This window comes from Mus musculus, chromosome 4, assembly GCF_000001635.26.
Source record: "Mus musculus strain C57BL/6J chromosome 4, GRCm38.p6 C57BL/6J".
NCBI lineage: Eukaryota > Metazoa > Chordata > Mammalia > Rodentia > Muridae > Mus > Mus musculus.
Genome location: NC_000070.6, coordinates 109,392,875 through 109,420,870, shown reverse-complemented (window position 1 = coordinate 109,420,870; position 27,996 = coordinate 109,392,875). Strand labels below are relative to the sequence as shown.

Sequence of the window (27,996 nt, the reverse complement as noted above, 5' to 3'; positions counted from 1 at the left end):
TAGCTGAGGAATCACCTGTCTGCAGGTTGCTTCCATCCTTGCTCAATGGCAGCTTGGGGGAGTGTGTAGGCCTGGCCTGGGGTTCCTAACTGAGTACAGCAGCAGGTCGGAGGGCTCAGGGTGGGGAGGCCAGATGTCGGGGCCTAGGCAGGGAAGGAGGGTTGCCAAGGAGTGTGCTGCTAGTGGAGAGGAGGGGGCTTGAGATGCCATCTGCCTCAGTGATGGTCTTCTAGCACTCTCCCCAGACATCTGGTCTGGGCCCCAGGGGGCGCCCTTTCACAGAGTTGGTTTCAGCTCAGGGGTCCAAGTGCCACACATACAACTCTGGGTGTTTGAATTTGGGGCTCACCATACCAGGTCCCTCTACCAAGCTATTCCTGGTATAGCATATTCTGTCCCCCACTCCAGGCCACACCAGATCGGAGTCCTCCAGGTAGTGGGCTACTAAGGGCCAGGATTCCTAGCCACGGGTATACACTGGGGCCTTGGGTCTCAGACTAGAAATTCCACTTTGTCTGCCAGCTGCCTGGGCAGGGCTCCTTCCTTCCCGTCAAGCAGGTGTGGCTGGACGGGTAGGGCTGAGTCCTGGGGCTCACCGGAAGAAGAGGAGAGAAGGGCTAGAGGAACCTAGGGAAGAGGCTAGGAATGGTCTGGGGGATACTGTTGGTCCTGTTACCAAAGTCCCTCAAGTAAGTGACTCAGAACACTGGTGAAACAGAGGGACTCACATTTACTGAGCAGGGTGATATGGCCAGAGATCTGAGAACCATTTCAGTCTCTCTAGAAGTTCCAGGACAGAAACATCATTGTATTAATCCTTCTTCATCTGTCTGTCCGTCCGCCCCTCCCTCCCTCCCTCCCTTCCATTTATTTATTTATTTATATTTATATTTATTTTTTTTGTGGGGGTCTCTGGCTGGCCTGGAACTTACCATGTAGACCAGGCTAGCCTCGAACTTACAGAGCTTTGCCTCTCTGCATCCTGAATGTGCTGAGATTAAAGGTGTGCACCACCATGCCTGGTGGATTTGTTTTCTGTGGAGGGGAACCCTGAGACTCCAAGAGTCCAAGAGGCCTATCAGAGTCACGCAGCAGGTGACTGGCAAAGCCAAGATTCCAACCTGTGTCTGAGGGACTCAAGTCCAAGTTCAGCGCCCCCACTACCAGAGCCAAATCCTTTCCTCAAGCCACTGTCTAGACACAGAGTAATCATGGCACAGGTTGGGAGTTGTCTGGGAATTGGCAGGCCTAGGGAGAAGTCCCCAAGCCTTTCCTTTGGTCCTCAAGAATCCTGGCCAATAGCGGTGTAGCCTGGGACAGTGGTGCAAGCCTGTGATCCCGGCATTTGGGAGATAGAGGGAGGAGTCCAAGGTCCTGCCTCAAAAAACAAAAACAAAAACCCTCCACCAACTCCGCCACCACCACCAAACCAAAACCCCTTAACCCTGAAGGAAAGGAGTAACATCCACAGGCTTTGCTTTAACAAGAGAGGGAGGTGATCTAACAATAAATCCCTTTATAAAGCTTAGTTGTCCCTCTGATGATCCCAGCATTGCCCTGGTACTGGGGCACTTTGTAAATAATTGACAAAGGCATCCGAGGAAGGGAACCAAACTGCCAGGCTCCTGCCACGTCTCAGTGGCCCCAGCTATCCAGTGACATCACCCCTGTTGCTGGGGTAACAGCTAAGTTCCTTTTTTTAGCCATTACTGCCCTCTCCGCTCTCTACAGTGGGATAGATGCTGCCCCTGTACCCTGAGGCACCCTTTAGTCTAGAAGCTGGGGTCTGTGGAGGCACAGGGAGGCAGGAGATGAAGGGTTTCTGAGGATAACCTGACTCAGCCCTGTTATATCAGGTCACAGAGAAGCATCACACCCAAGCCCTGCCCCAAGGTACCCATAGTCTGCAGAGACACACACACACACACTGACACGTGTATCACACACATGCACACATACACAAAAGCAGAAAAAGAAAGAAAGGCCAAAATAGAACATCCAGAGAAACAATAATAAGTGCTAGGATCATGGAATTAGTCCCATGATCATGGAAGTGAAGAGAAACGAAGAGAAGGACTTAATGACACTCAGACATGTCAGAGGTGCATGTGGGGCTCAGCACGATGGTCCAGCATGTAAGGGCACTGCTGTCAAGCCTGACAACCTGAATTCAAATCCCAGAATCTACACAGTGGACAAAGAGGGCTGACTCCTGAAAGCTGTCATTTGACCTTAACATGTGTGTGCAGTGCAGTGGCCATACACACACATACACAATCACACATATGCACATACATGCATACACACATATACACACAAGCACACATATGCACATACATGCATACACACAAGCACACATATGCACATACATTCATACACACACACACACAGAGTTTTTTAAATGGAAAGAAGGGAGGGAATGAGAAGCTTAGAGAAGGCTAGCCTAGGAAGCTTTACACATGGCTTAAGAAAAAGGAACAGAGGACTAAGAGAACTTCCTAGAACAGAAAGAATTGATTACAAAACTACAGAATGAAAGAGACCTTTGTCCCAGTCCATTGCTGTGGGGCATACTTACAGGAACAAGAGTAGATCTGAATATTTCTGAGACAGGGACAAAAAAGATCACACATGGGGTAAGAACTAGGACCCAGCTGTCTCAGTCAGTTACTGTAGCCTAGGGATGGAACCACCCACATTGGACTAGGCTCTCCCACATCAATGAGATTCCCTCCTCTCAGATGACTTAGCTTGTGCCAAGTTGACATAAAACTATCCAGCACTGTAGCTATAGTCGCTTCTGGGAAGTAGGTGAGTGATGTCTTCCAACTTTTGACAGAAAAAAAAGAATCTCTATGCAACTCCTTGTTGGGAAGGCTTTAGAAAATGTGCTCTGGTAAAATAGAGGCAACATGAGAACAGAAAGCTGAGGCAGGTGCGGGTGGGGAGGCAGGGGAGAGCTGGACCCAGCCAGGAGGCACCAATCTCCTTAAGCAGCACTCACGGCTCACCTGTATGTTTGAACATTCGGGGAGAACTTGTGGTGGGTTTGTGTCATCCTGTGGAGGGTTAAAATCTCTAAGTGTAAAGGACAGCAAATTAGGAGATGAAAAAACAAGACCACAAACAGCAAGGAGATTGCCATCCATGTCATGTAACACACAACTCGTCTTGACAACTAAGATGTGAAGGACTCCTGAAACAAGCAGTTTTGCAATGGGTTGGAATGTCAGTGCTGAGAACAGATAGGAATGTTGGAGGCTCAGGGCCCAGTTTCCTTGTATCGGGCTAGTTCTAGCCCCAGAGCAGCCATTCGTTGCCCATGTCTATGTTGGAACAAACATCCTGTGATAATAGGTGAAACCTTTTGGAATCTGTTAACTATTAGCTTCCACCAATCCAGAAGCTAGGAAAGCCACAGGATAGCATCCGGAGACCATTGTAAGGCCTCCCTCATCTTGCTGTACTGGTCTTTCTGATGTACCCACCACTGTATTTTACTAAACTTAACAGGTTCCCTGGACATGGTCATTCAAAAGGGCCCCAGAATAAACTCTCTCTTGTTCCCTTTGGGATGAAAGCTGTGGTTTGTTTGCTCGTGTTGACCAAGATAGACGTAATACAATAATTACGAAGGTATAGTAATATAATTAGTGAATTGGTTAAATATTGCTAATATGGTAAGAGGAGGATGAGAGAAGCCATAGGAACCAGGTGGGTGAAAAGCTAAAGCTAAACACATTTGGTTTTGGTTTTTCAAGGTAATATCTCATGTAGCCCAGGCTGGCCTTGGGTATGCTATGCACTGGAGGATGACGCTCAAGTTCTGGGCTTTCTATCTGTACCTCCCAAGCACTGGGCATCTGGGTAAGAAAGCCAAATTCCTTTCCTTTTAGGAACACTCTTTCTATGTCACCCTGGCTGTCCTGGAACTCTATAAAGACCAGAATGGCTTCAAACTCAAGGAGACCCACCTGCCTCTGCCTCCCAAGACCTGGAATGATAAATGTGTGCCACCATGACCAATGAAAGCTACATTCTTATCTACTAAGAGACAAGATTTTTTAAATGATAAAACAGGGAATCTTGGGTTAGTGAGAGGACTCAGCTGTATGTAGGTCTGGCAGCCCAAGTGTATTCCCAAGATCCCACAAGGTGGCAGAAGAGACCCGATTCCCTAGAGTTTTCCTCACCTACACACACACACACACACACACACACACACACACACACACACACACACAAACATTTTTATTAAAAGTGAATTTTATGGTATCTGAATTATACCTCAGTTTTAACACTGAAAAGAGGGAGGTTAGGAAAGAAAAAGCTACACATGCAGATTAATTAGAAATAGTTCTGTCAGGCCCAGTGGTGCACACTGGGAATCTCAGCACTTGGCGGGGGGTGGGGGGGATCTCAAGTCAGAGGCTCAAAACTAAACAAACCAACAGCAAACATCGGAGAGACGCTTAATATTGCAGCCCTCACTACTACCCAAAGGCTCAGTGATCGGGCCTAAAGGGTTACAGAGGACACCCCCTGCCCCCCCCGCCCCCCAGGAGTGAGAATAGGAAACCACCAGGTGCCTGTGACTGTGGAAACCACCTGGTGTCTACAGGCTGTAAAAGGGGTGAAGGGGTGCCTGGGCAATTTGGATGAGACTTCTTGGGGGTCATGGTGACCCAGAAAGTGTAATGCTCTCACGGGGCTCCTCTAATCCACGTTCTCCCGGTGTGTGCACTTGCACGTGCACACTCCTCAGGGATTTAAGCTCACCTGGGTTTGAGGTAGCTGAGTGCTTCTGAGAACTGGTTGGTAAGGAAGAGGTCCAGGGCTGTCATGCACTGGTCCAGGGCCTCATGGAGGCTGCTCACAGGAGACCTGAGGGAAGAGACAGACATGGCCCTGATGCTGGGAGGCTTGGCAGAGCCTCACCGGCCTGGTCAACCTGACTGGGACTCTGGTCTGCCCATTCTATAGTGAGACACGGGGATGGTTTACAGCCACCTCTCAGGGATCCCAGTGGTGGAAAGAGGGAGGGTGTCACCTGAGACTCAATGACAGGTGGGGACAGGGCTAAGGATGGGGAGCAAGGAAGCCATAAGAGTAAACTTTCTTACCCTTTACAATCATAAAGGGAGTCCTTGTGGCCCTTCTGACCCATTAGGCTTTGCTGTCCCACTGAGGGACCACTTGTTCCTCTCTGGGTATTTCTTCTCCAAGTTCTTACTGACCTCAGGCCTACACTCTAGAACAGATACTGTCACAATGGGCCATGGAAGGCAGTGGTCCAGTAAGAGCATTCCAGAGCCTTCTAGACTCGTCACCTTCCTGATGGCCTCTCCCACACCTAGCCCTCTTCTGGTGCTCAAGTTCCTTGACAGCTCTTAGCATCCTACCTATATATTTAAATTAGTGTCTGTCTCCATCCACTAAAATACAAACATCTAAAAAACAGGAATCTTGGGCTGGAGAGAGGGTTCTCTTCTAAAGGTCCTGAGTTCAATTCCCAGCAGCCACATGGTGGCTCACAACCATCTGTAATGGGATCTGATGCCCTCTTCTGGTGTGTCTGAAGACAGCTACAGTGTACTCTTATACATACGATAAATAAATCTTTAAAAAAAAAAAAAAGAAAGAAAAGAAAAAAAAAGAAATAAAAAACAGGAATCTTGCTCTATCACTTCAGCAGTCCCAGCCCTCATGTCTGGCACAAAGCAAGCTCCTAACCAACACATGAGCAAGTAAAATAAATGAAGTGCAAGTCTGGGACTTGCCTGGCTCTCAACTTTCCCTTTTGAAAATGCCTCTTCTCCAGGGGCCGCATCATTGCATGACAGGTAGTGGTGTTTTGTTTAGTTTTTTGAAACAGAGTCTCCCTGGCTACTCTGGAACTCTTTATATCAGGCTGGCCTGGAACTCACAGAGATCCACCTGCCTCAGTGCTGGGATTATAGGCATGCATCTGAAAGAAGTTTGTTACAGAAGTTTGCAGTACCGCTGACGAAAATCCTGACCCTCAAACCACAGTAAGGAGAGAGTTTTGCACCAGGCCAGCTCCGACACACACCCTGAGGCCCATCAGCAGCTCCTCCCAGGCGAACTGAGAAGACTCAAAGCTCACCTCCTGCGCACTCTCCCAAGACTGCCCCTCCCAGCCCTGCCATCTTAATGAGTAACACATCTGCACCCAGTTCCTCCAGCCAGAAGTCTGATAGCCATCTTTGACTCAGTCTCTCACTGGGCTCCATCACCAAACACCATCAGTTCTGAACCATATCTCACCCACCTGCCTCGGGGCCTCGGGGCCAAGCTGCTGCCATGGTAACCCAAGTCTGACAGGAAACCCCCCTTTTCTCTTTTGCGACCTCCTATCCAGTCTCTTAGCTGCTTTAGTACTGAATTTCATGTCCCATAAGATGGGCTCTCTTAAGGTCTGCATTCATTTATCGGTGATGGTTAGTTGTATTTGTGTTTTAAATAATAAAGGCAATTTCCAAGTTGATAGAGAGATACACCAAGGCAGATTTAAGTTGATACATCCTTCAGCAACACCAGCCTTTGCAGTGGAGGAAGATGGGGTAGGTTTGTCTGGTTTGTGTGTGTGTGTGTGTGTGTGTGTGTGTGTGTGTGTGTGTGTGTGCATCCCTAGCACATGTGTGGAGATCGGCCAACAACTTGTGGGAGTCAGTAGTAGTCTTCCTTCTACCATGTGTCTCACAGGGATTGAACTCAGATCTCCACACTTGGCAGCAAACACCTTCACCTGCTGAGCCCTCTTGCCTACCCTTGTAGCTACTGTGGTTTGAATGAGAAATGTCCCCTATAGGCCTCTGTATAAACATTCAGTCTCCAGCCAGCTAGTGTTGATTTAGGGAAGAGCCTTTTGGAGGCAGGGTTTTCCTAAGGGAAGTGGGCCACTAGGGGTGCGCCCTGAGTGAGGCTTTATAGCCCAGCTCTTCTTCCTGTTTGTTCTTGCTTCCTACATATGGATGTGATATGAGCGGCCAGCTTCCTGCCCCTGCTACCACTGTCCCCAGATGCAGACTGTGTCACCCAAGAACTGTAAGCCCAGGATAATCCCTTTCTTTCTTACATTGCATTTGTCAGAGTTATTTTATTACAGTAACAGAAAAAGAAGCTAAGATGGGGCTCGGGGGTCGGCGGCTCACTGGTTTAGTGGCTCACCTGTTGCACTTGCAGAGGACCAGGGCCCAGCCTGACATTCACATAGATTAAATAAATAAATAAATAAATAAATAAATAAATAAATAAATAAATAAAATCAAAGAGGAGGGAGACTAAGACAGCAAGCCAAGCTGACTCAAGTGCTCAGCTCAGTCCTCTTGCCCCAGCCTCCCAAGAGCTGGGTTTAGCAGGTGAGAACTTCCTTCAGGAAGCCCCTGCCCGCACTCCCTGCAGCCCCCTAGCCCTGGCACACCCCCACGGTGGTCCACAGCTCCCTTTATGGCTTTCTTTGCATGGTTCCTCCTCAGGTGTGGGATTTGCTGGTTGCTGCGTTTTTCAGGTTGATTGTGGTTCCCATTTTCAGGGGCGCCGCTGGATTCTTCTTTCAGGTCTGTGGTTATTTTAGACAGTGTTTGGTTCCCTGACAATTGTTTCAGCTTCAGCTTCAACTTCTTCACACACCTTTTTTTATTTTTATTATTTATTTATTTTTGGTTTTTCGAGACAGGGTTTCTCTGCATAGCTCTGGTTGCCCTGGAACTCACTTTGTAGACCAGGCTGGCCTCGAACTCAGAAATCCGCCTACCTCTGCCTCCCAAGTGCTGGGATTAATTCTTCACACATCTTCGACACAACTAATTATATGTTATTTTAATCTTTTAGATGCTCAGAGAAAACAATTCTGTTACTTATTGTTTCTGGTGCTTGTCACTTTCAGTGGCTTGTTTCCCTGTGTGCGTTATACCTTTATCACTAACTCACATTTAAGTATTCCCAAAGGAACCTTGGGATAGGACCCATTCCTTCAGAAAGGACCATGCTGACTTGGCCAGGTTCCCTGAGCCTGTAAAATTCATTATGTTACTTTATGAATTCTAAATCCTCAAGGGTAGTGTGCATTTAAACACACACACACACACACACACACACACACACACACACACACACACGAAAGCTCTTACAAGAAAGTCAACTCGTATTTGTCATTTTTAGGGAATTCTTTCCCATGACTCTCCTAGTATTTCCTGATACTGGACCCTCCAGGGCCCCCACTTAAAGGCAGGGGAAAGAGATTGTGTCCAGAATCTTCACAAGGTTCAAGTCCCAAACCCAGTTTCCTGTGCCTCGAGTGGCTGGAGCTTTCTGAGTCTGAAAGCCATTAGGTTGCCATGGCTTTCTGGTCACACCCCAGTCCCCACAGCAAAGGAGGACCAACCAATGTCACAAGTTCAGGAAGTCACCGTAGAGGGTGCCCGGGGTAACCCACTGCGCCTCCAGGTCTACTGTAAATGCTAATGTCTAACTCACCTCTGCCTTAACAGCTACAGGTATCTTCTGAAAGCACAGATCTGACCGTGTTCTTCAAACCCATCATGGTCTCTGATGCCTCTGAGAGCAAAGACCCATGTCCTTTCCATGGTCATAAAAGGCCCAACCCAAAGCTGGCTGGCCCTCTTCTCAGGAGGCCTGGCCTGTCTGTCTTCCTTTGTGTTTAGGTCCAGCCTAGCAACCAGTGTCCAACCCAGTCATCTTTGTGGCCTGAATTAACCAGGAGGCAGGAAACATAGTGCCATGAGTACTCAATGACATTCTTAACTTGTACCCTCAAAATATTAGTGACACGGGGTTATACCCACTGCAGAAGAGAAAACATAGGCATAGAGGTGAGGTGACTTGACCAAACCCACAGAGCCAAGTGCTGGACTCTAACCTGAATTTCTGCCTATGTAGGTGTCCGTTGGCTCGACCTCAAGTGCAGAGGCAAAAGTCTGCCTCTTCTTTCTGCAGACATTCTACCCATTTCATCCAATCCTGAGTAGAGGTGATAAAGACACACAGCCTGAGGGCCTTGTTACCCTGGGGCCCCAGCACCTTTTTGACTTAACTGAAGTGAGTTAAGTCAACAGCAACCTCCCCTTACGCTAGAGACAGTCCTGAACCCTATTTCCCTGTCTTCCCTCCCACCACACCCTACCAAACTCTCTTGGTTCGTGTTCAGTCTGGGCTCTGGAACAGCATGGCCCCAAACTGGAACCTGCCTTTGAGGTACTCAGTGTTCGGAAGCCTCCAGAACAGGCAGAACAATGACGGCCACAGCTAACAGGGCTGTGACTGTGAAAATTATCAGGGCTAAAGAGGCCCCAGCTCAGCCTGGACACTCACAGAAGGCATCTGAGCCACATGGGACTGAACAGAACACAAGGTGGACAAAAAAGCCCAGAAAGAGACCAGAGTACAGAGGGAGCCAGGGCTGGTAGTGCCACAAGGTGGTCCTGAGGCACTACAGTCTGGACAGGCTGAAGACAGGCTTCAGAAAACCTGCAGGATGGAGAGATGAGGCAGGGGCTGGCCAGGGAGCCCAGGAAGACTGGGGACACTAGCTCTATGGGGCTAATGGCATCGACAGCCACTCCCTTATCTAAATTAACCATGGTATTATTTTGCTCAATCCTTCCCCCAGCTGAGCTCTTATCTACATGTGACAGCTAAGGCATTCACTGCTGTGTCGGCCGCTCCTCTGGGGCTTTCTGCAGGAGCAAAGCACAGGACTTTCCCCAGACTTCCCCTGCCCTAGCTGGGAAGGAGGGCCTAAGTCACCCAGGCCTTTCTGTTCCAGGGCACCAACTTATATTTTTGTGACAGTGGCCTCTGCTATCCTTAAGGAGGCATGGGTAAGGGATGAAGATGGGCAGGCAATGAGCTGGATGGAACATGGCTGGTGACCTACATCAGGGTCCTAGGCACCGTGGAAAAGAACTGTGACCCGTTCGGTCACATCCACAGTCACACTCACATGCACACGTGGGAGGCCACTGTGAGAAGCAAGCTGGAGGGTAGGAGGGGTGCCCGGTAGCTGGAGCCATTCTCCTTCCCTTTCCTCCCTGCCTCCCTGTGTCGTTTGGGCTGGTACTTTGAAGTCTCATTAGCAGTCCTGGAGACAAGGTGACTGGGAGAGCCCCAGACTCAGTTAACCTCTTACCCTAACCTCAAGACCAAAGTCACTCAGGGAGCAGACTGGAGCCAGCCCTAGATTTTAATCTCTCTTCTGCCCTTTGGGGATGGAGGACTATCGCTCAAAGAATGCAGTATCTATAGGGAGTTGTGGCTTCTAAATTGACCTTTCTAGGTTTCAAATAGGTCCAAGAGGTTTTGCCCAAAGCCCCCCCCCCCACTCCTGTGGCCCTTAGCCGCACATGATCAGTACTATATGAAGACACGTAACAGGACATGGCATTTCAGAGTTTTGAAAGCAGACAGCCTTGAGCCGAGCTGCAGCTCAGCAGTTACTTGGTCACCTGCTAGAGGTGTTTTTGGTTTTGTCCTTTGAGAGTGGACGGGGGCTCTTCTATCTAAGGCTGGCCTGGGACTCACCATGTAGGCATGGATGAGCTTGGGTTTCCGATCCTCTTGCCCCTTCCCACGAGCTGGGATTACAGGTTGTGTTCTACCATGCCCAGCTTCACTTGGTGCCAAGGGATCAAACCCAGGGCTCTGTGCATGCTAGACAAGAGCCATGCCAGCTGAGCTCCAACCCCAGCCTGGAGAAAGTTCTTTGATTTTGATAAGCCTCTATTTCCTCATCAGTACAATGGGCTTAATGGTGCCTACACATTCCTACCTGGAATGTGAGGAAAGACTGAGGTGGGAGTACTCAGGAACTATCACTGGATGCTCTTGCCTCATGCTATGCACAGTCCACCACTCTCATCAAGCAGGACAAAAGTAGGAATGGAACAAGCCAGGCTTGGAGGCCCAGTTCTACAGTCCCAGCACCTAGGAAGGCTGAGGCAGGAAGATCTGAATCTGAGGCCAGACGAAGTCGACATGGTGAGATCCTGTCAAAAAGAAAGAGGGGGTGGGGGAAGGGGAGAAGGAAGGGAGGGAGGGGAAGGCTTGAGTGCACACTGTAATTACCAGGGGGGGACCACAGAGGCACACTCCTGTGTACAAAAGACAGCCATACAGGAATGAATACTCTGTGTGAATAGAAGGAGGCAGGAAACCACCCCAGTGTCTAACAAGAAGGATGAGTAAATTAATGGAGTCTTTACACAGGGTGGTGAAGTAGGTGCCAGGGTGAGGGGGACCAGCGTGTGGGCCCAAGGAGGCAAAAACCTCAGAAACCAAACTTTTAGAAAAGTAAGCCACAGATCGGGTGTTTGCTGCAGGCTCTGTTACAGAACACTTGGAAGTAAGAGCAGACTAACCCCCCCCACCCCACGCTGGATTGCTTTTAGATTTTCCCATACTCAGCAGGAGAATAAAAATGGAAAACAATAAACTTAAGACTCAGGCTGGCAATTATCTCTGGAGAGGAAGGTGGTGGGTGGGGGTGTTCCAGAGGGTTTCACTAACAGGACTTCTCTCTTAAAAGGAGGATAGAGAACGTGGAACACAGTATCTGGCAACACAGGGTGACAAGAACCCAGGGCTTTACCACAGAGGCTAGAGGACGGCTTAGTGGTTAAGTGCTGCTCTCATGGAGGGCCAGAGTCTGGTTCCCAGGACCCTCACCGATGGCTCACAACTGCCCATAGTTCCAACTGCAGGGGATCTGATGCCCTCTTCTGCCTACATAACTTAAAAATCAAAATGCCTTAGAATTATTTACCATTCTTCTGAAGCCTTAAAAACATTTCACACACACATACTCACACACACTCACACACACACACACACACACATTGTTTTGTTTTGTTTTGTTTTGAAACAGAGTTTCTCTGTGTAGCCCTGGCTGTCCTGGAACTCACTCTGTAGACCAGGCTGGTCTTGCACTCAGAAAGAAATCCACCTGCCTCTGCCTCCCAAGTGCTGGGACTAAAGGTGTGTGCCACCACTGCCCTGCACATTTCACATTTCACATTTGTTAACTGGGCATGGTAGCACATGCCTGTAGTCCCAGCTGGTGGGAGGTAGGGATGGGACCATGAGGAGTTCAAAGGTCATCCTTGGGTACACAAAGAGTACACCAGCAGCCTGGGCTACAGGAGACCCTGTCTTAACCCACCCTGTCCCCACTGCCAAGAAAGTATTGTTATATGGTAGATAAAACTTTATTACAGTTATACCCAGACAAGATCTGAGTGTTTGTTGAGACTAAGTGTCTACAGATGGAAGCGGGATTTGCTTCTACTTTGGTTTTCTTCTCAAATCCCACAAGGATGGCACTGACCAGAAGCAGGGGACTGGACAAATGGGCCTGTGTGAGCACAAAGATTGGGCCCTCACAGGCATACAGGAACACAGATGTTCTGTTTTTTGTTAGAACTTTGTGCTTACTGGCCTGGAGGCTGGGAGCAGAGTTAGAGGTACCCAGGGTTCTTCCAGGGACTCAGGCACAGCTGTGGTATATAGGCAAGAGGGACGAGTCTGGCTTTCAGCCAGCAAGTCTGGGTTTGTGGATGGAAGCCTTGTTCCATGTCTGCCTTTTCTCCTGAAAACCACGCTTCTAATACTGAAGGGTGGTGTTCGGACAGGGCTGCGCAGAAAGGTAGTCAGCCAAGCTCCGGAGCTTTCAACCCTCAGCAGGAAGAGCGTAGCTAACCCAGCCTCTCTGTGTTTTCCAAAGCAGGAACCAGAAGTCAGGGAGGTTTGGTCAAATGCCTTGACCAAAATTATACAACAGAAAATGATTAGGGGAAAACTTAACAGGTGACTTCCTCCAGCCACGATGTTCCTCAGCACCGAGCTACCATTCTCTCAGACCCACACTAGAGGCTTCCAGCTGGCTGGTGGTTTCTCTCCTCCCTGTTCATCTGTCAGGCCTCAGGCCCTTGGCAAATATTGTCACTAGTCTGAGTCTCCAGGTAGGGCAGGCACCCCTCCCAGCTCACCTGAGCAGGATCTCTCTCTGCCCAGCAACCTCCCAGCAGCCTAGGATCCCAGCAACTGCCCCCTAAGCACTGAAACCCAAACACAGCAGAGCTGCTGACTATCTCCAGACAGCAACTGGCAGTGCCCGGGATCAACCTAGGGGGTCTGACTGTGACTTTGGAGGGGTGGGGGTGGGGCTGGCCAAGACAGCCATGTTGATAGTGACAGCACCCACCTTGACAACCTAGGTTCCTGGTACACCCAATACCCTGGGCCCGAGCACACTTAGAGCCCTTCAAATACCCCAAATATCCCTAAAGGGGATGTCACCAGACAGAGCTGTGTTCAAATCTCACTTTCCACTCTTACCTCCTGGATAATCAAAGTCACTTAAGAGCTATGCCTCAGTTTTCTCATCTGTAAAGAAGGGTGATCGTAACAAGGCCCACCCCATGGGTATAGACTCCATGAGGAGGGAGAGAAAGTTGGGACCCAGAAGGCCTGTGACTGAGCCAGGGTCCCCAGGAGGCAGCGGGGCGCGGGCTGCAGGCTGCGCAGCGGCTGGAGCCGCAGTGCGGTCCCGGGGCTCCTCCTAGGAGGCCCCCGCAGCGTTCGCCCTGCACGGCCCGCGCCCCGAGGCGGCCTCCGCCACTCACCCCGCCGGCAGGTCGCCCGGGCCGCTGGCCGTGGTCATCGCTGCGCGCGCCGGACGCCAGGCGCAGCCCAGGTGCTGCGGCCGGATCCCAGCGACGCGGCGGCCGGGGAGGGGCGCGCCGGGGGGCGGGGAAGGCGACGGGGCCGGGCCGGTCTCGGGCTGCCCACCCGCGCAGTGGGACCATGGCCGCGCCCGCGCAGCGCAGCGCCCGCCCCTGGCGCTGGCCAGGTGGGACCCGGGCGCTCAAGGTCGGCACAGCCTGGCCTTGGAGCATCGGCGCAGACATGGACCGGAGCTGCCAACACCTCCACCCACTCGGGCTGGGAAATTCTCCACCTTCCCTAGGCCTCAGCTCCCGGCCCCACACCTGAGATCTCGCGGTCCAGCCTCACTGCCGGGCCATGTTAGCGGAGAAAGCCTAGCTTCTGCAGACAGGCGTGGACATTCATTCTAACCGCTTGCCCAAACGGGGCCAGTGTTTTGCAAGAGACCAGAAGGCGGGAAAGCGGGCGGGTTAGCACGCACCGCTAGCAGGCAGCTCACACTCTCCTTCTCAAACAATCCCTAAAATTGCCATTTTTTTTTTTTTCAGATGCGAAAACTCGAGCGGTTGAGTTCATGTGACCTGTGTAGAGCCACTCTACAGTAAGTGGCCAGCAGGAACTGCAACTTAGCCCTCCTAACTCCAAAGCTCACACTCAGCCCCTTCTCCCTTTGGCCCCCTCCTCTCTCACTTCCAGAGTGAGTGGTCCATCCCCCAGATGCCCACTTTGCACTTAGACCTGAGACAGGTTCCGAAGAAGCCCACATGATCTTCTAGCAGAGAGCCCTGGCCCATTAAGAGTTAACCGGCCACTACCTCTGGGCCCCAGATGCTCTGGTGACTCATCATAACACGTGGCTGCCATTAGATTAGAGCTGTCCCTTTAGAAAGGCAAGGGACAGGAGGAGGGATTGGCCCTGAGCTCCAGGATGTCAGAAGAGGAAGCAAAAAAGAGCAGCCTGCAAATGCAGCCATGGTGGGAAGGACTTGGATCAGATCCCAGAGGAGCCAGGCAACTTGAGTTTAGGAATAGGGAGAAATGTCTGGGGGATTGCTGCTCTCATCAAGATAACTGCCTGGAAAGACTGTGAGTTGTTTGTTGTTCTTTTTAAAAATATTTTTATGTGTATTAGAGTTTTGCCTGCAGCTATGCCAGAGTGAAAGTGACACATCCCCTGGAGCTGGAGTTACAGACATTGTGAGGCGCCATGTAGGTGCTGGGAATTGAACCTCTGTCCTCTGGAAGAGCAGCCAATGCTCTTGACTGCTGAGCTATTTCCCAGGATGTCCTTATGCTGCTCTGTGTGAGCAGAGGCCAGGCACTGCTATGTGGAAACTATCCCAACTTTGGTAGCCTCACATATGGGCTTGAAAAGACGATGATGGGAACCTGACCACAACAGCATGTACCAGCAACCATTATTTAAGGAACCCAGACGAGGGTGAGTATGTTGGGGAAGGGGGAAGGGGGGGGGAAGGGTCTGTCCGGAGCAGATGGGAGCTGAGCCTTGAGAAGTGCGTTAATGAAGCTGGGAGCAGGTGTGCTCCATGAGGGACCAATATAGACAAAGGCACAGGAGTGGGTAAGGGCACACTGATGAATGCTGGGGTCTGTGGTTCTGAAGAGAACAGTGTAGAGACGAGTGAGTCCTAGGTGATGAGGCTGAAGCCTGTCGCACGCCCCACACAGTCATGTCCTCGGGCATTTGTACATGCTGTTTCTTTTGCCTAGGACACACACTCCTTCCTGGTCACATAATTCATCCATGGAACCAGGGATGGAGCCAACAGCTTATCACTGAAAGGTCTCTCTTCAAAAGAAAAAACAGTCCTTCACAACACTACACACTTGTAACACGTGGGAGGTAGAGGCAGAAGGTGCAGGAGCTCAAAGTTATCCTTAGCTAAGGCTAAGGGCTTCCAGGCTAGCTAGGCTATATGAGAAATGGACAGACAGGGACTGGAGAGATGACTCAGTGGTTAAGAGCACTGGCTGCTCTTACAAAGGTCCTGAGTTCAAATTGCAGCAACCACATGGTGGCTCACAACCACCCGTAATGAGATCTGATGCCCCCTTCTGGTGCTGTCTGAAGACAGCTACAGTGTACTTAGGTATAATAATAAATAAATCTCTGGGCCAGAGTGAGCAGGGCCAACCGGAGCTAGCGGGGCCAATTGGAGTGAGCAGAGGTCCTAAATTCAATACTCAACAACCACATGAAGGCTCACAACCATCTGTACAGCTACAGTGTACTCACATACATAAAATAAATAAATAAATAAATAAATCCTTTAAAAAAAGAAATGGACAGACAGCATGAAAGGTAGCACGGGGGATAGGTAGACACAACAGATTGCTAAAGTAAAAAAATTCAGGGCCTTGTTGGAATGACAGAAGAGGCCAGGTAAGTGGTCCTGAAGCAACTAAGCTCCATTAGTTCTGATTCTACTTAGCCTGGCTAAAAAAAATTCTATTTTTATTAAGAACTTGTATCAGTTCAGATGTCACCTCTCCCAGGAAGTTCCTGGCTGGGTCCCAGACTCTCATCTCTTGCCTCCAGTGAGCAGCCCTAACTCCTGTGGGTGACACTGTGTATGACACGGGGAAGGAGCAGGAAGAGATGCCTGTACGTGACTCTCGTGGACATCTCTCAAGGTACGGTAAAGTCTGATCGTCACTGTGTTTCTGCCTATGGATGGCTGACAGTGAACACTGGCTTCAGGGAGGTCCCAGCTCCCTCTGAGGGAGTCAGCTTAGCAATGGCTGACTCATGTCAAAGGCCACTTACAAGCCACGCATGCTTGTAATCTTGGCCAACCTTCATTTTTAACTGCTCTGTGAAGCTCAGTTTCTGCAGAGGGAAATGGAAATAACCCTACCTACTTCCCTGTGAGCAGCAAGAGTTCGTGCACATGGAGACGGAGACGGAGAGGCCTGGCATGCAGCACAGCGGTACTGCTGGTGCCTGGAGATGGACTCTGCACTTCTCCCCATTTTACAGATGAGAACAGTTGAGCAAGGTCAGCAGCAGAGTCAGAACTCTTCCCCCATCACCACAGTGGTCCTCAAGCTGGAGCCAGACATCCAGTGAGTAAATGGGGAGTCCCCAAGGCTGGTCCAGGTCCTCAAGAGTTCTGGCCCAGCTTCGGCTCATTATTGCTTCTTCCTCCCAGCCCAGGTGACCCAGCTTGGATCATGTGCTTAGGGCCATGTTGAGCCAACAACTGAGCCTGAGGATTACCTTCCCAAGTCTCAGTCCCTTCCTCACCAGTCGGGACACTTGTCATGCCTGCGAGATGTCAGACCTGCCTTCCTTCCTCATTTCCTCCACAACCCACAAGAACACAGCCAGGACCCCTAGGCTTCTCCACTTCAGGACCACTACACACTATTCACACCATCCTTCAGGACCACTACACACTATTCACACCATCCTTCAGGACCACTACACACTATTCACACTGTACGTCAGGACCACTACACACTATTCACACCATCCTTCAGGACCACTACACACTATTCACATTGTACTTCAGGACCACTACACACTATTCATACCATCCTTCAGGACCACTACACACTATTCACATTGTACTTCAGGACCACTACACACTATTCACACCATCCTTCAGGACCACTACACACTATTCACATTGTGCTTCAGGACCACTACACACTATTCACACTGTACTTCAGATCCACTATACACTATTCACACCATCCTTCAGGACCACTATACACTATTCACACTGTACTTCAGGACCACTATACACTATTCACACTGTACTTCAGATCCACTATACACTATTCACACCATCCTTCAGGACCACTACACACTATTCACACTATCCTTCAGGACCACTATACACTATTCACACTGTACTTCAGGACCACTACACACTATTCACACCATCCTTCAGGACTACTACACACTATTCACACCATCCTTCAGGATCACTATATGTGGCCTGTTGTACCATGTGATCTCGATCTCACTGCATGGCTAGGAGAACCTCCGCGCACTTCTCTCATCTGTGCTTTCTCAGCTAGAGAGGTCTCAGAAGATACTGTGAGCAAAACCTCCTCAGTATGCCCTAGAAAGTCTATAGTGGCACTACCTCCCATCCTACAGCTGAGAAAACTGAGGTTTGGATCATGGTCTAGTCATAGCTGAAACCCAAGGCTTGATTCCTTATCCTACAGAACACATTTTTTTGAATTTTAAATATTATAGTGTGTGTGTGTGTATGTGTGTGTGTGTGTGTGTGCTCACATATTCATGTGGAGGTCAGAGGACAACTTTTGTCCTCTTCCACCATAGAGCACAGCTTTGACCTGTAAGCTGCCACTCCTATGTGGGGTTATATAACTGAATATGAGGGTTGCAACATTTTTGGCAACAATAAAAGGCTTCCGAATGCATAACAACCAAATAGATTAAAGATCAAATCTGCCTTGAATCTAAGGTGTTTCTGGCAGTACTTGGCCATGTGCACCACGTGACTGCACTGCTGCTCTGACTCTGAACAAACAAAAGACAAAGTTAAATGAGAGGCTGGACAGATGGCTCAGTGGTTAAGAGGACTGGCTGCTCTCTCAGAGGACTTGGATTTAAGACCCACACCCACAGGACTGCTCACAATTCTCCAAGTAGAGTCTTAGAGGATCTGACAACCCCTTCTGGCCTCCATAGGTACCAGGCACACATGTAGTGCATATATCTACACTCACCCAAAACACTCATACACATAAAATAAGTAAGTAGAAAAATGGAAAACAAAATAAGCAAGCACTTCCATCTTACTGGTGTGCAATTTACTTTCATTCTTAATAAATGGTAAAACTACGTGTCAAAGGACTGTTTTAAAATAAATTTCCTTATGATTTATTATGAGTCAATGTTTGATCTGTATACCTCTTTTACAGACCCATATAACTGGGGTCACTGAATACACAGGCTGCTGCAAGTGGAAGCCTAGTATGGAGAATGGGAGAAAAAAGGAAAGGGGGTATTTGGAATTCGGGTCATAGAATGGAGTGTGCAAGTATGACGAGCGACGCCCTTACCAGAGAGGGGTCAGCTATGCCTCCGTCTCAGTAAACCTCTCTTCCATCCATAAACCTAGACAGTATCTCAAATACCCAGGGGCGGTGGGACAGGGGCTTAGCATTACTTGGACAGCCCCTTGGCCCCATCCCTCTCAGCTGCCTCCCCCAGGCCCTCCCCTCCTCCTTTCAGGCATGAAATACCCCTCCCCCTTTCAGGCTCTGCTATCCCCGACGTGGCCCCTAGCCCCTAACATGTTCTCCTAGCATGACTGAACCAGGAACTATAAAGCAAGCTCTGTTTCTCTTTAAATATTTTAAATCTATTTGCAGAGAAGAGGCGAGTACAAGCTGTGTAGCCTGTGAGGTCAGAGGACAGCTTACAGAAGTTGGTTTTCTCCACCGTGTGAGTCCTGTAGGAGACTGAACTCAGGTTATAGGCTTGGGCTTCTTAATGATTTAGAAGTGAACAGGCCCTCAAAGAGGGAATGGCAGTCACAGCTGTTTTGTTTTGTGAAATTCTCTAAGTAGTCCAGGCTAGCCTTGGACTTGATGCACAGACCAGGCTCGCTGTGAACTTGCAGTGATTGTCTTGCCTCTGCTTCCCAAGTGCTAAGATTGCAGGCGTGAGTCACAACTCTTGAACATTCTCCAGCAGTGACTTCCTACGGCTTCTCCCTCCAATGTACTCTGTCCCCACAAACTGTGAAACCTTGGGGATATTACTGCCCATTCTAGCCTTTGTTTCCCTCATCCTCCAGCAGAGGGCAGAGTAGGGAGCCCTCTGATTTGTTGTTGTTGTTGTTGTTGTTGTTGTTGTCTTGTTTTTTCCGAGACAGGGTTTCTCTGTGTAGCCCTGGCTGTCCTGGAACTCACTCTGTAGACCAGGCTGGCCTCGAACTCAGAAATCCACCTGCCTCTACCTCCCAAGTGCTAGGATTAAAGGCGCTGCCTGGCCCTCTGATGTTTTAAGTTCGAGGATTGGGACCCCTCTGCCCCAGCCTGGTCTTCAGGTGCTGCAAAGGGTGGGCCAGAGGAAAGAGCAATGGGGCAGGTGAGAGAAGCCAAGGACAGTTCTGACTGACACCAAGGATCCAAGCTCTGGAGAGGGCATCCCTGTTGGGGAATAAAGCCTTGGGTGACCTGGGTAGATGCCTGAGCCTGCCATGTCCCAGCTAGCTTGCGGCTGCATAGGGAGTGGCTGAGAGAGCAGGCTGCACCCCTGCTCTGACACCCCAGGATGAAGGTGAGCTGTTTCAGGGCTGCAATGAGGCAACAGAAGGAAGCTCTCAGAACAGAACCTTGCCATTATTCCTTATCTTCAGTCTCCTCGCCAATAAAGTGAGTAGGAGGATTTTCTGAACACTAGGTAGAAAAGCGAGCCCAAACAGGTCCCGCCACCACGGGAAGCTGTTCAGAGAGGAAGGTGCACCCAGGGACCATGGCCAGCACCTCGGGGCCTCCCTGCTTAATGGTATATAGAGAACAGATGGCACATGGCAAGCACTCACTTGGTGGGTCTGCCTGTGTGGCAAAGGAAGGAGGAGGTGGCATCTGGAGGTGGGGGCCTGGCTCAGAAGGGTTGGAGGACTTGGAATTCAGGCCTGGAGGCTACCGTGGTAAATGAGGAAGACATGATCTGCAGAACTGGCAGTGGCCTTCCGCTGGCTTGCTTTGTGCTCAGGAACAGCTTTTTAACTCTTTCAAAAAATGGGTCTCTCAGGGCTGACAGCTAGCAAAGCGCCTGCCGTGCAAACATAGGGCTGAGTTTGATCTCCAGAACCAAAGTCATCGCCATCGTCATCATTGCCAATATCATCACCATCACCACCACCACCACCACCATCATTGTCATCATTATCATCATTTTATGTTCATGAGTTTTGACTGGCTGTATGTCTCTGAATCATGTACATACCTGTGCCTACAGAAGACAGAGAGGGTTTTGGATCCCCTGGAACTGGAGTTAGAGTTATAACTGGAGTTATAAGCTGCCATATAGGTGCTGGGAATCTAACTTGGATCTCTGGAAGACCAGTCAGCATTTGTAATAGTAGAGCCATCTCCCAAGCTCCCCAGAATCCACTTAAAAAAGAAAAAAACAGCCACCAAACCAAGCTGAGTTCAACTGATCACTATGATGCACGATAGAAGGGAAGAACCAAGCTCAGAGATTTGTCCTCTGACTTCCACAGGAGCGCCTACACACATACTAAATGTAACAATGTAATTTACTACTACTACTACTATTATTATTATTACTATAAAATCCAGGCCTGGTGGCAGAGACTGGAAGATTCCTTAGACTTGCTGGCCAGCCAGCCCAGTCTACTTAGGGAGCCCCAATGAGAGATCCTGCCTCAAAAGACAAGGTGGGTTCCTCCCAAGGAACAGCAGCTGAAGTTGATTTCTGGCCTCCACACACAAGTGTATGTATACCTAAACACACCTGTGCACACCTGCACACACAGGTGCATGTATACCTAAACACACCTGTGCAAACCTGCACACACAGGTGCATGTATACCTAAACACACCTGTTCACACCTGCACACAGGTGCACACACCAGTGCATGCACTCACACACATGTGCACATAGATGTGCACATGCACCGTCCCTACTGTCCCCCGACTGTGGATGCCATCTGACTAGCAGTTTGAAGCTTCTGTGGCCTCGATTTCTCAGCTACGATTGTTGCTTTGATTTCTCTGCTGTGGTAGACTGTACGCTTAACTCGTGAGCCAGAGTAAACCTCCCCCACTTGAGTTGCTTTTGTCAGAGAAAGCTATCACAGCAACAGAGAAAGAAACTGTTTTACAAAAGATGTCCAAGACAGAGCCTCATATCTGCCCAGGGAGGGGAGAGCGCAGGCAGGGGTCCTTCTGAGCTGGAGTGAGGCTTTCAGATGTGGAATCTGCCTGTCTGGGCTTCCCAACTTCCAGAATTGTGAGAGAGAAATACATTCTGTCCTTTGAAAACCAGAAATGGAAACCGAGCAGACACAGGTGATAAAGCGAGGGCCCCAAGGGCCACTCCTGGAGAATAATTCATTCCCTGTGGCCGTGCTCAGCGCTTTACACAGAAAAACTCCCAACCCTCCTAGTTCTCTGTGGGACTCCTAACAGCACTCTCATTTTAAAAGCATGTCTTTTAGTTTTGAGATTATAATTTTTATCAATTCCCCCTTCCTCTTCTTTTTCCAACCCCACCCCCAACCCCCACCATATATCCCTCCTTGCTCTTTTGCAAATTCATGGTCTTTTTCCATACATACATATTCATATACATTCCTAAATACATAAGTAAACCTGCTTAGTCCATATAACATTGCTCATGTGTGTTTCCAGGGATGACCATCTGGTCCATCTGGTATTGGATAAGCAGTTGCCTTGGGGAAGACTATTTCTCTAGTTACCTGTGGTTTTCTATGCAGGGTTGAGGTCTCAGGGGCTTTTTGCCACCCACATTAGCATGTCTACTGCTGCAGTCATGATCTTGAAGGAGAACGTACAACAATTATTTTACTAAACCAGCATCCCTAACTACAGTCTGAATTTATCCTTATCAAGGAAAATTCTCTTTGCAAAGATGAAGACCACTTCAGAAAACCTAAAGGATCAAAATGCAGATTTGTGGAGCCTCAATGGACAACACCCAAGGCTCAGGGGACACTGCAGAAGAGGGGACGAGAAGACTGTAAGAACCAGAGGATCAGGGAGTTTGCTGTGAGACTGTGTCTCCTAGGAATACTTGAAACTACACCCATAAAGTCTCACCAATGTGACTCTATAGATATGAACTGAACAAAGACATTACACCCATTTGAGAGGTGAGGAAACAGAGGGGCTTAGCCACTGAGTATCAGACGTCCATAATCCCAGCACTCAGGGGGCCCAGGCAGGACTGCTCAGAGTTCAAGGACATCTTGGTCTAAGCTACATAATAAGACCCTGACTCGAAAGCAAAAATAAATTCAAAGTAACCAACCAATCAACCAACCCACCTACCCACCCACCAACCAACCAATCCACTAACCAACCAACTCACCCACCCACCAACCAACCAACCCACTAACCAACCAACCAACTCACTCACCCACCAACCAACCAAACAACCAAACCATCAACCCACCCACACACCTACTCACCCATTCACCCACCAACCAACCAAACCACCCACCCACCTGCCCACCCATCCACTCACCCACCTACCTACCAACTAACCAACCAACCAACCCACCCATCCACCCACCCACCAAACAAACAAACAAACAAACAAACAAACCACTACTTATCCAACCAAACTGCTCTTGTCCAAAGGCATCCTTCCTACCTCAATATCAGAGGTTCCAGAAGCCTGTGTGGCCTCTGGGTTCTCTCTCTCTCTCTCTCTCTCTCTCTCTGTTTGCTGGTGCCTTACAAAGGTTTGGCAGTCAGGTGGCTGCTAGGAGAATCAAGAGACAGTGGAGCTGGCCATGGTAGGTAAACTGATAGACTTTCCAGGGAAGCAAGGCAACTCAAATCACAGATTTGAAGGGCTTTTGGGAAACGGAATAGTGGCAGATCTCAAGCTGCAACCCCAATAACCTACTTCTCCCTGATGTTAAAGAGTGTCCTAGCTGCCCCATGTTTCCGTCTTACTGCACTCACAAGGCAGGACAAAGCTTACCTGGAAGATTTTTCATGACCCATCACCAGGGACTGAGGTGCTAAGTATCCTTCAGACTCTTATTCCTAGCAGTGTGGGAGGTCAGAATCCTGGAATTTAAATAGCTGACATTATAAAAACTTGAAGCTTTAAATCACAAGCCTAGGAATCACCAGTGCCTCAACCTGAAGGATCCAGAAACCATGAGTAAAATCTAAGCAGTGGCCTCAAGTTTCTGCAACACTGGCCCAAAACCCTTGCAGCCTACGGCTTCGAGAGTGCCTCTGGCTCAGGTTCACACCAAGAGCAAAAATTCTCTCTCGAGCACAAACCATACCCGGGGCTGTGGTTTGGCTGAGCCAAGGAATCAATTTGATGCCAGGTAGGTGGTGATGTTTATATTAAGATATAACAGGCTCTAGGATAGTCCCTTTCATTTTCCCAACAGTTCTGAAATTATCTAAAGGAAATGCCTCCTCTGATCCCTGAAAATTTCTGAATCTCTTCTATTCAAAGACAAGATCTAGGGTGGGGGATTTACTCACATTTCCCCCAAGAAGGACATGCACTGGCATTTACTCAATACCAGTCACGGCCCAGTGCTGTCTACAAACCACAGTTGATGTCTGAAGGATGTGCAGGCCACTCATGTGGAGGCATCTTCTTGACCAGAGCCTCACCCATCATCTTGGTGATTCCCTGGTTTTTTACCAAGACTTTGTTCTTTCTGCTTAGCTTCTTTCTCCCAGTCCCCCCTTTCTCCTAATCTCCACCCCAGCATCCCTCTCCTAGGTCATCAATCCATCCTCTCTTCTGGTTATCTTGCCTCTGGTCTCTCCACACAATGACACTAGAGATACACATGCAGAGAATACTTGGGCTGCTTCCTGCTGCCCACAGGACAGAGAACAACTGCATTCTCATTGGCAGGTCCTAGATAGGGAGAGACCCGCCTGGATCGCAGCTAGGCTTCATTATGTCAGTCAGAGTGTCCTGTCCTCCTCAGAAATTATTCCTTGTATCACCGTCAGAACCAAAACATATTGAGCCCCAATTTTTACTGGGCCCTAGGGACCCCACCCTCTTATATGAAGGAGTGGATAGCCATGGCTTATAGTTGAGATGGTCTAGAGAATCATTTCTTCTTAGGGTAGCATGGTCACCTTTAGACAAAGTGAAGATCCTGCCTAGAAACTGTGGGCGCTTACCAATCGTTCCCTTTATTCTGGCCAGCCTTTCTCTGAGCTCCTTAGATCATTCATTTCTGGCCCCTTTCTGCTCCCTCAGACATAACTTGGGCTTTGACATGAACTATTCTCACTCTCGAAGGTTCTGAGCATGCCCCATTTTTATTGTGACTCCCATCATCATCTTACTGTAAAGTTTACCCAGCACCTGTCTCTGATGGCCCTTTGTCTATGTTTGTCTATGCTGCTGTTTGGTGCTAGAATAATATGGTCTCCAAGAGCAGAGGCCTCTGTGTTTGAATTCAAACAGTGGCCACAAAGCTTCATACAGTGCTTAACACACAGCAAGTGATCCAGAGTGATCCTGAAAGACTGATTGAGAACCATAAAAGAGAAGCAAACGTGCAAGTGCCGTGGACCTGAAAACTCAGGGCTGGCTAGAGGGCTCAGTGGGTAAACTCAGCTGCAGTCAAAGTGATGACCCAAGTTCTACCCCTGGGACCATATGATGGAAGGAGAGACCTGACTCCTGAAAGTTGTCCTCTGACCATTCACATGTGTACTGTGGAATGTGCTTGCCCATCTCCCCAATAAATAAATGATAAATATGTGTGTGTGTGTGTGTGTGTGTGTGTGTGTGAGAGAGAGAGAGAGAGAGAGAGAGAGAGAGAGAGAGAGAGAGAGAGAGAGATGCTAGGTGTTGGTGGCTCACATCTTTAATCCCAGCACTGAGGAAGCAGAGGCAGGTGGGTCTCTGACTTTAGGGCCAGCCTGGTCTTCAGAGAGCATTCCAGGACAGCCAGGGCTAGCTAGAGAAGCCATCCGAGGGTAGGTGAGTGGGAGAAACTGTGACTCAGATGGCATTTTTAAAGAGGAGACCTCAACTGAGCTTTATAACATGTCAAGGAGTGAAGAGTGTCTTCCAGGCAGATCTGAGCAGCCCGTCTGTAAGAATACTATAAGGCAGAAGCCAATAATTCAGTTTCCAGGTGATAAGCAGCCATAGGCTGTTCTGGGTTTGTTTGTTTGTTTGTTTGTTTGTAGACACAGTCATATGTTTTGTGTCCCAGGCCAGTTTCAATCTTAAACTCACTAGGTACTAAACCTTGAACTCCTAGTCTTCCTGCATGCAAGGCAATCTATATGCCCAGCCCTCACAGAAGAGAGCTAAAGTAGAAAACTGCCATGTGCCTGCTTTATCCTTTAGTGAGAACTGGTCGAGCTGGGGGCTACTGCAAAGGTCTAGCAGAGACCTCCTGGAGATAAAATCAGCAGGATGTGGACTAGGGAAGGGATGAGGAGGGAGGTGTCAAAGATGACTCCCAGGTTTCAGGCTTGGGCAACTGGGTGGATGACTGTGCCAGTCACTGAGATGGGGACACAGGATGAGGAACAGGTTTGAGGGTGAAGATGTATTATCAGGACTGTGGCTTGTCAAGCTAGGGGTGCTCAGGACAGCATTGCCCTCTCCCAGGGACAGCTGTGTGAACAACTATGTCCGTATGAAGGACTTGTGAAGCACTCAAGACTGATCCTTCTGATAGCAAAGGCACCTAAAGCCACCAACTCATCCAGATATGGGGGAAGTTGAGAAAGTGACACCCAGAAAAGAGTAATGACACAATCCCTGCAGAGTTGTGCCTGGGGGAACTTTGGTGCACATCTTCCCTGCCCCCACTCCTACCCCCCACCCCATCCACCCCCACCGCTCTGGGCTGGGGACCAGGTTCCCCTTCTCTTTACTGCAAGCCCCAAGGGCCAGACGCTAGTACTTGGCTTAGGTGGAGTGGGGCTGCACCCCTTTGTCCGCAGACCCCACTGGCTCAGGGAGAGTGCAGGGGACCAGGGAGCACATGGGGATGCAGGAGGCTCTGAGTTGCCCTAGGGTGGCAGTTAGCCACAAGCAGCGCAGTGACTCGCTGTTTCCACGCGTCCCTCGCTTTCCCTCTCGTTAGTCCTCGAGATTTCCCGCCCCGGCTGCCATCCTATACCTGCAGTCTCTTTTCCGGGACGCTGCCCTCTTCCAGGTGGTCAGGAAGGCCATGGCGCAGGCTGGCTGGGAGGAGGGCACTGGTGGCCCCTCGTGGTGACAGCTGCAGCAGGCGGCAGAGACTCACACGGTCTCAGAAGGCAGCACCTGGACAGGCATGCAGGGCGGGCCCAGCTCCTCCCAGCTTTGGCGGGCGCCTCCCTTGCAGCCTTCCCTGTAGCAGGCCAGGCCTGGGGGACAAGAGCACCTCCATTCCATCCGGAACGATGGGATCTCCAACTGGTCGAGACCCATCTTTGGGCAGAGTGGGACAGGTTTGTCCTGAATCACGCAGACCAAGCACCACTTGGTGGGGGATGGGACAGGAGCTAATATGCCACAGTCTCTCTCAGAATAATGTGTATTTTCAGCGTTTTATATTATCACTAACAAGAAGAATGGGCTCTGGCACCCCACCAGAGCAGCCCAGTAGTCACCGGTGGGTGCTTATAGAAGCTAAGACGAAGATAAGAGACAGGGGAGCAGCATGAGAGACCGTGGATCCAGGACCTCCTGAAAGCTTTCTTGAAGTTTGGAGTCCGAGCTTCCATTTCCTTTTGGGCTGGTTTGCATCCCGTCTGCTAATATATGTCTCCTGTCTAATACATTGTGGTTGATTCTTACAAGTCAAATGTTTTCTATATGCCAACCTCTGAGTCACATGCTTTACATAAAACCTTATCTTCAACTGACTAAATACCACATATCTCCATTTTGCAGTTGACCCATCTAAAGTTTAGCAAGGTTAATTTAATTTATGGAGACCACGTTGTAGAACATGGCCCACGGTTCCACTCTGCCTGTGGTCTCATCTGGGTAGTCACTTGTCTCTGCTAGGCAGAGAAGAGGTGACATTTCCCCCTTTCTCTGAGCACACACCCCCGAGCCTGAGAATGTGCCTATCTAACCACAAAACTAGTGTGTCCAGACCTTGAAATTCCAGCTTGTGTGTACCCACAGGCTTTAGAAACCCCTGTTCAGCTTGCAGTGTTGGGCACTGAAGACAGCTAGGGTCTCCCCTGGACTTGGGCAAGAAACCTCAGAATAAGAAGCCTAGTCTCCTATAGGCAGAGCCCAGTCTACTGACAAAAGATTAAAGTTCCACCCTGACTCTGGGATCACGGCCAACACCACCTCCTCCAGGAAGCCTCCTAGGTTCTCCTCCCTGGAAGTCTCTCTGTGTCCAGAGGTCACTTTTTCCCCCCCTTTGGTTTATTTTCCTCAAGTATTTAAAACTATATTTTCTTTTTTTAACTAAAAAAGGGGGTTTTAAACATTCAACTTGTGTACATGCATTTGCATTTGGAATTCAAAGGACAAATTTTGAGTCAGCTCCCTTTCAACCTCTGTGGGTTCTGGTGACAGAATTCGGGTGCTTTTAT

At 49.4% G+C, this 27,996-nt stretch overlaps 1 protein-coding gene and 1 long non-coding RNA gene across 13 annotated transcripts in view; one reads left to right on the top strand and one right to left on the bottom strand.

Moving 5' to 3' along the window:
• Positions 1-26,724, bottom strand: part of Ttc39a (tetratricopeptide repeat domain 39A) — a 50,603-nt gene extending 23,879 nt beyond the window's left edge. For 3 of the 12 annotated variants that reach the window (XR_003954911.1, XM_006502999.4, XM_006502997.3), the window contains exons 1-2: positions 26,577-26,723; positions 4,780-4,884 (exon numbers count right to left, since the gene is read on the bottom strand). Coding sequence is in view for 10 of the 12 variants with exons in the window: in XM_006502999.4 (XP_006503062.1) it covers positions 4,780-4,884; positions 26,577-26,629 (158 nt within the window). In the remaining 2 variants the exon portion in view is untranslated. Of the gene's footprint in view, positions 1-4,779; positions 4,885-5,123; positions 5,425-13,661; positions 14,000-14,027; positions 14,244-26,576 lie in introns of those variants that run through there. The other 9 variants (XR_003954912.1, XM_006502994.4, XM_030253439.1 and 6 more) reach the window with 9 other exon arrangements.
• On the top strand, positions 14,614-18,592 carry Ttc39aos1 (Ttc39a opposite strand RNA 1). Its single transcript, NR_131195.1, has 4 exons — positions 14,614-15,145; positions 16,265-16,359; positions 16,602-16,791; positions 16,878-18,592. It is a non-coding gene; the product is annotated as a Ttc39a opposite strand RNA 1 (long non-coding RNA).
• Positions 26,725-27,996: the final 1,272 nt, after the last annotated feature.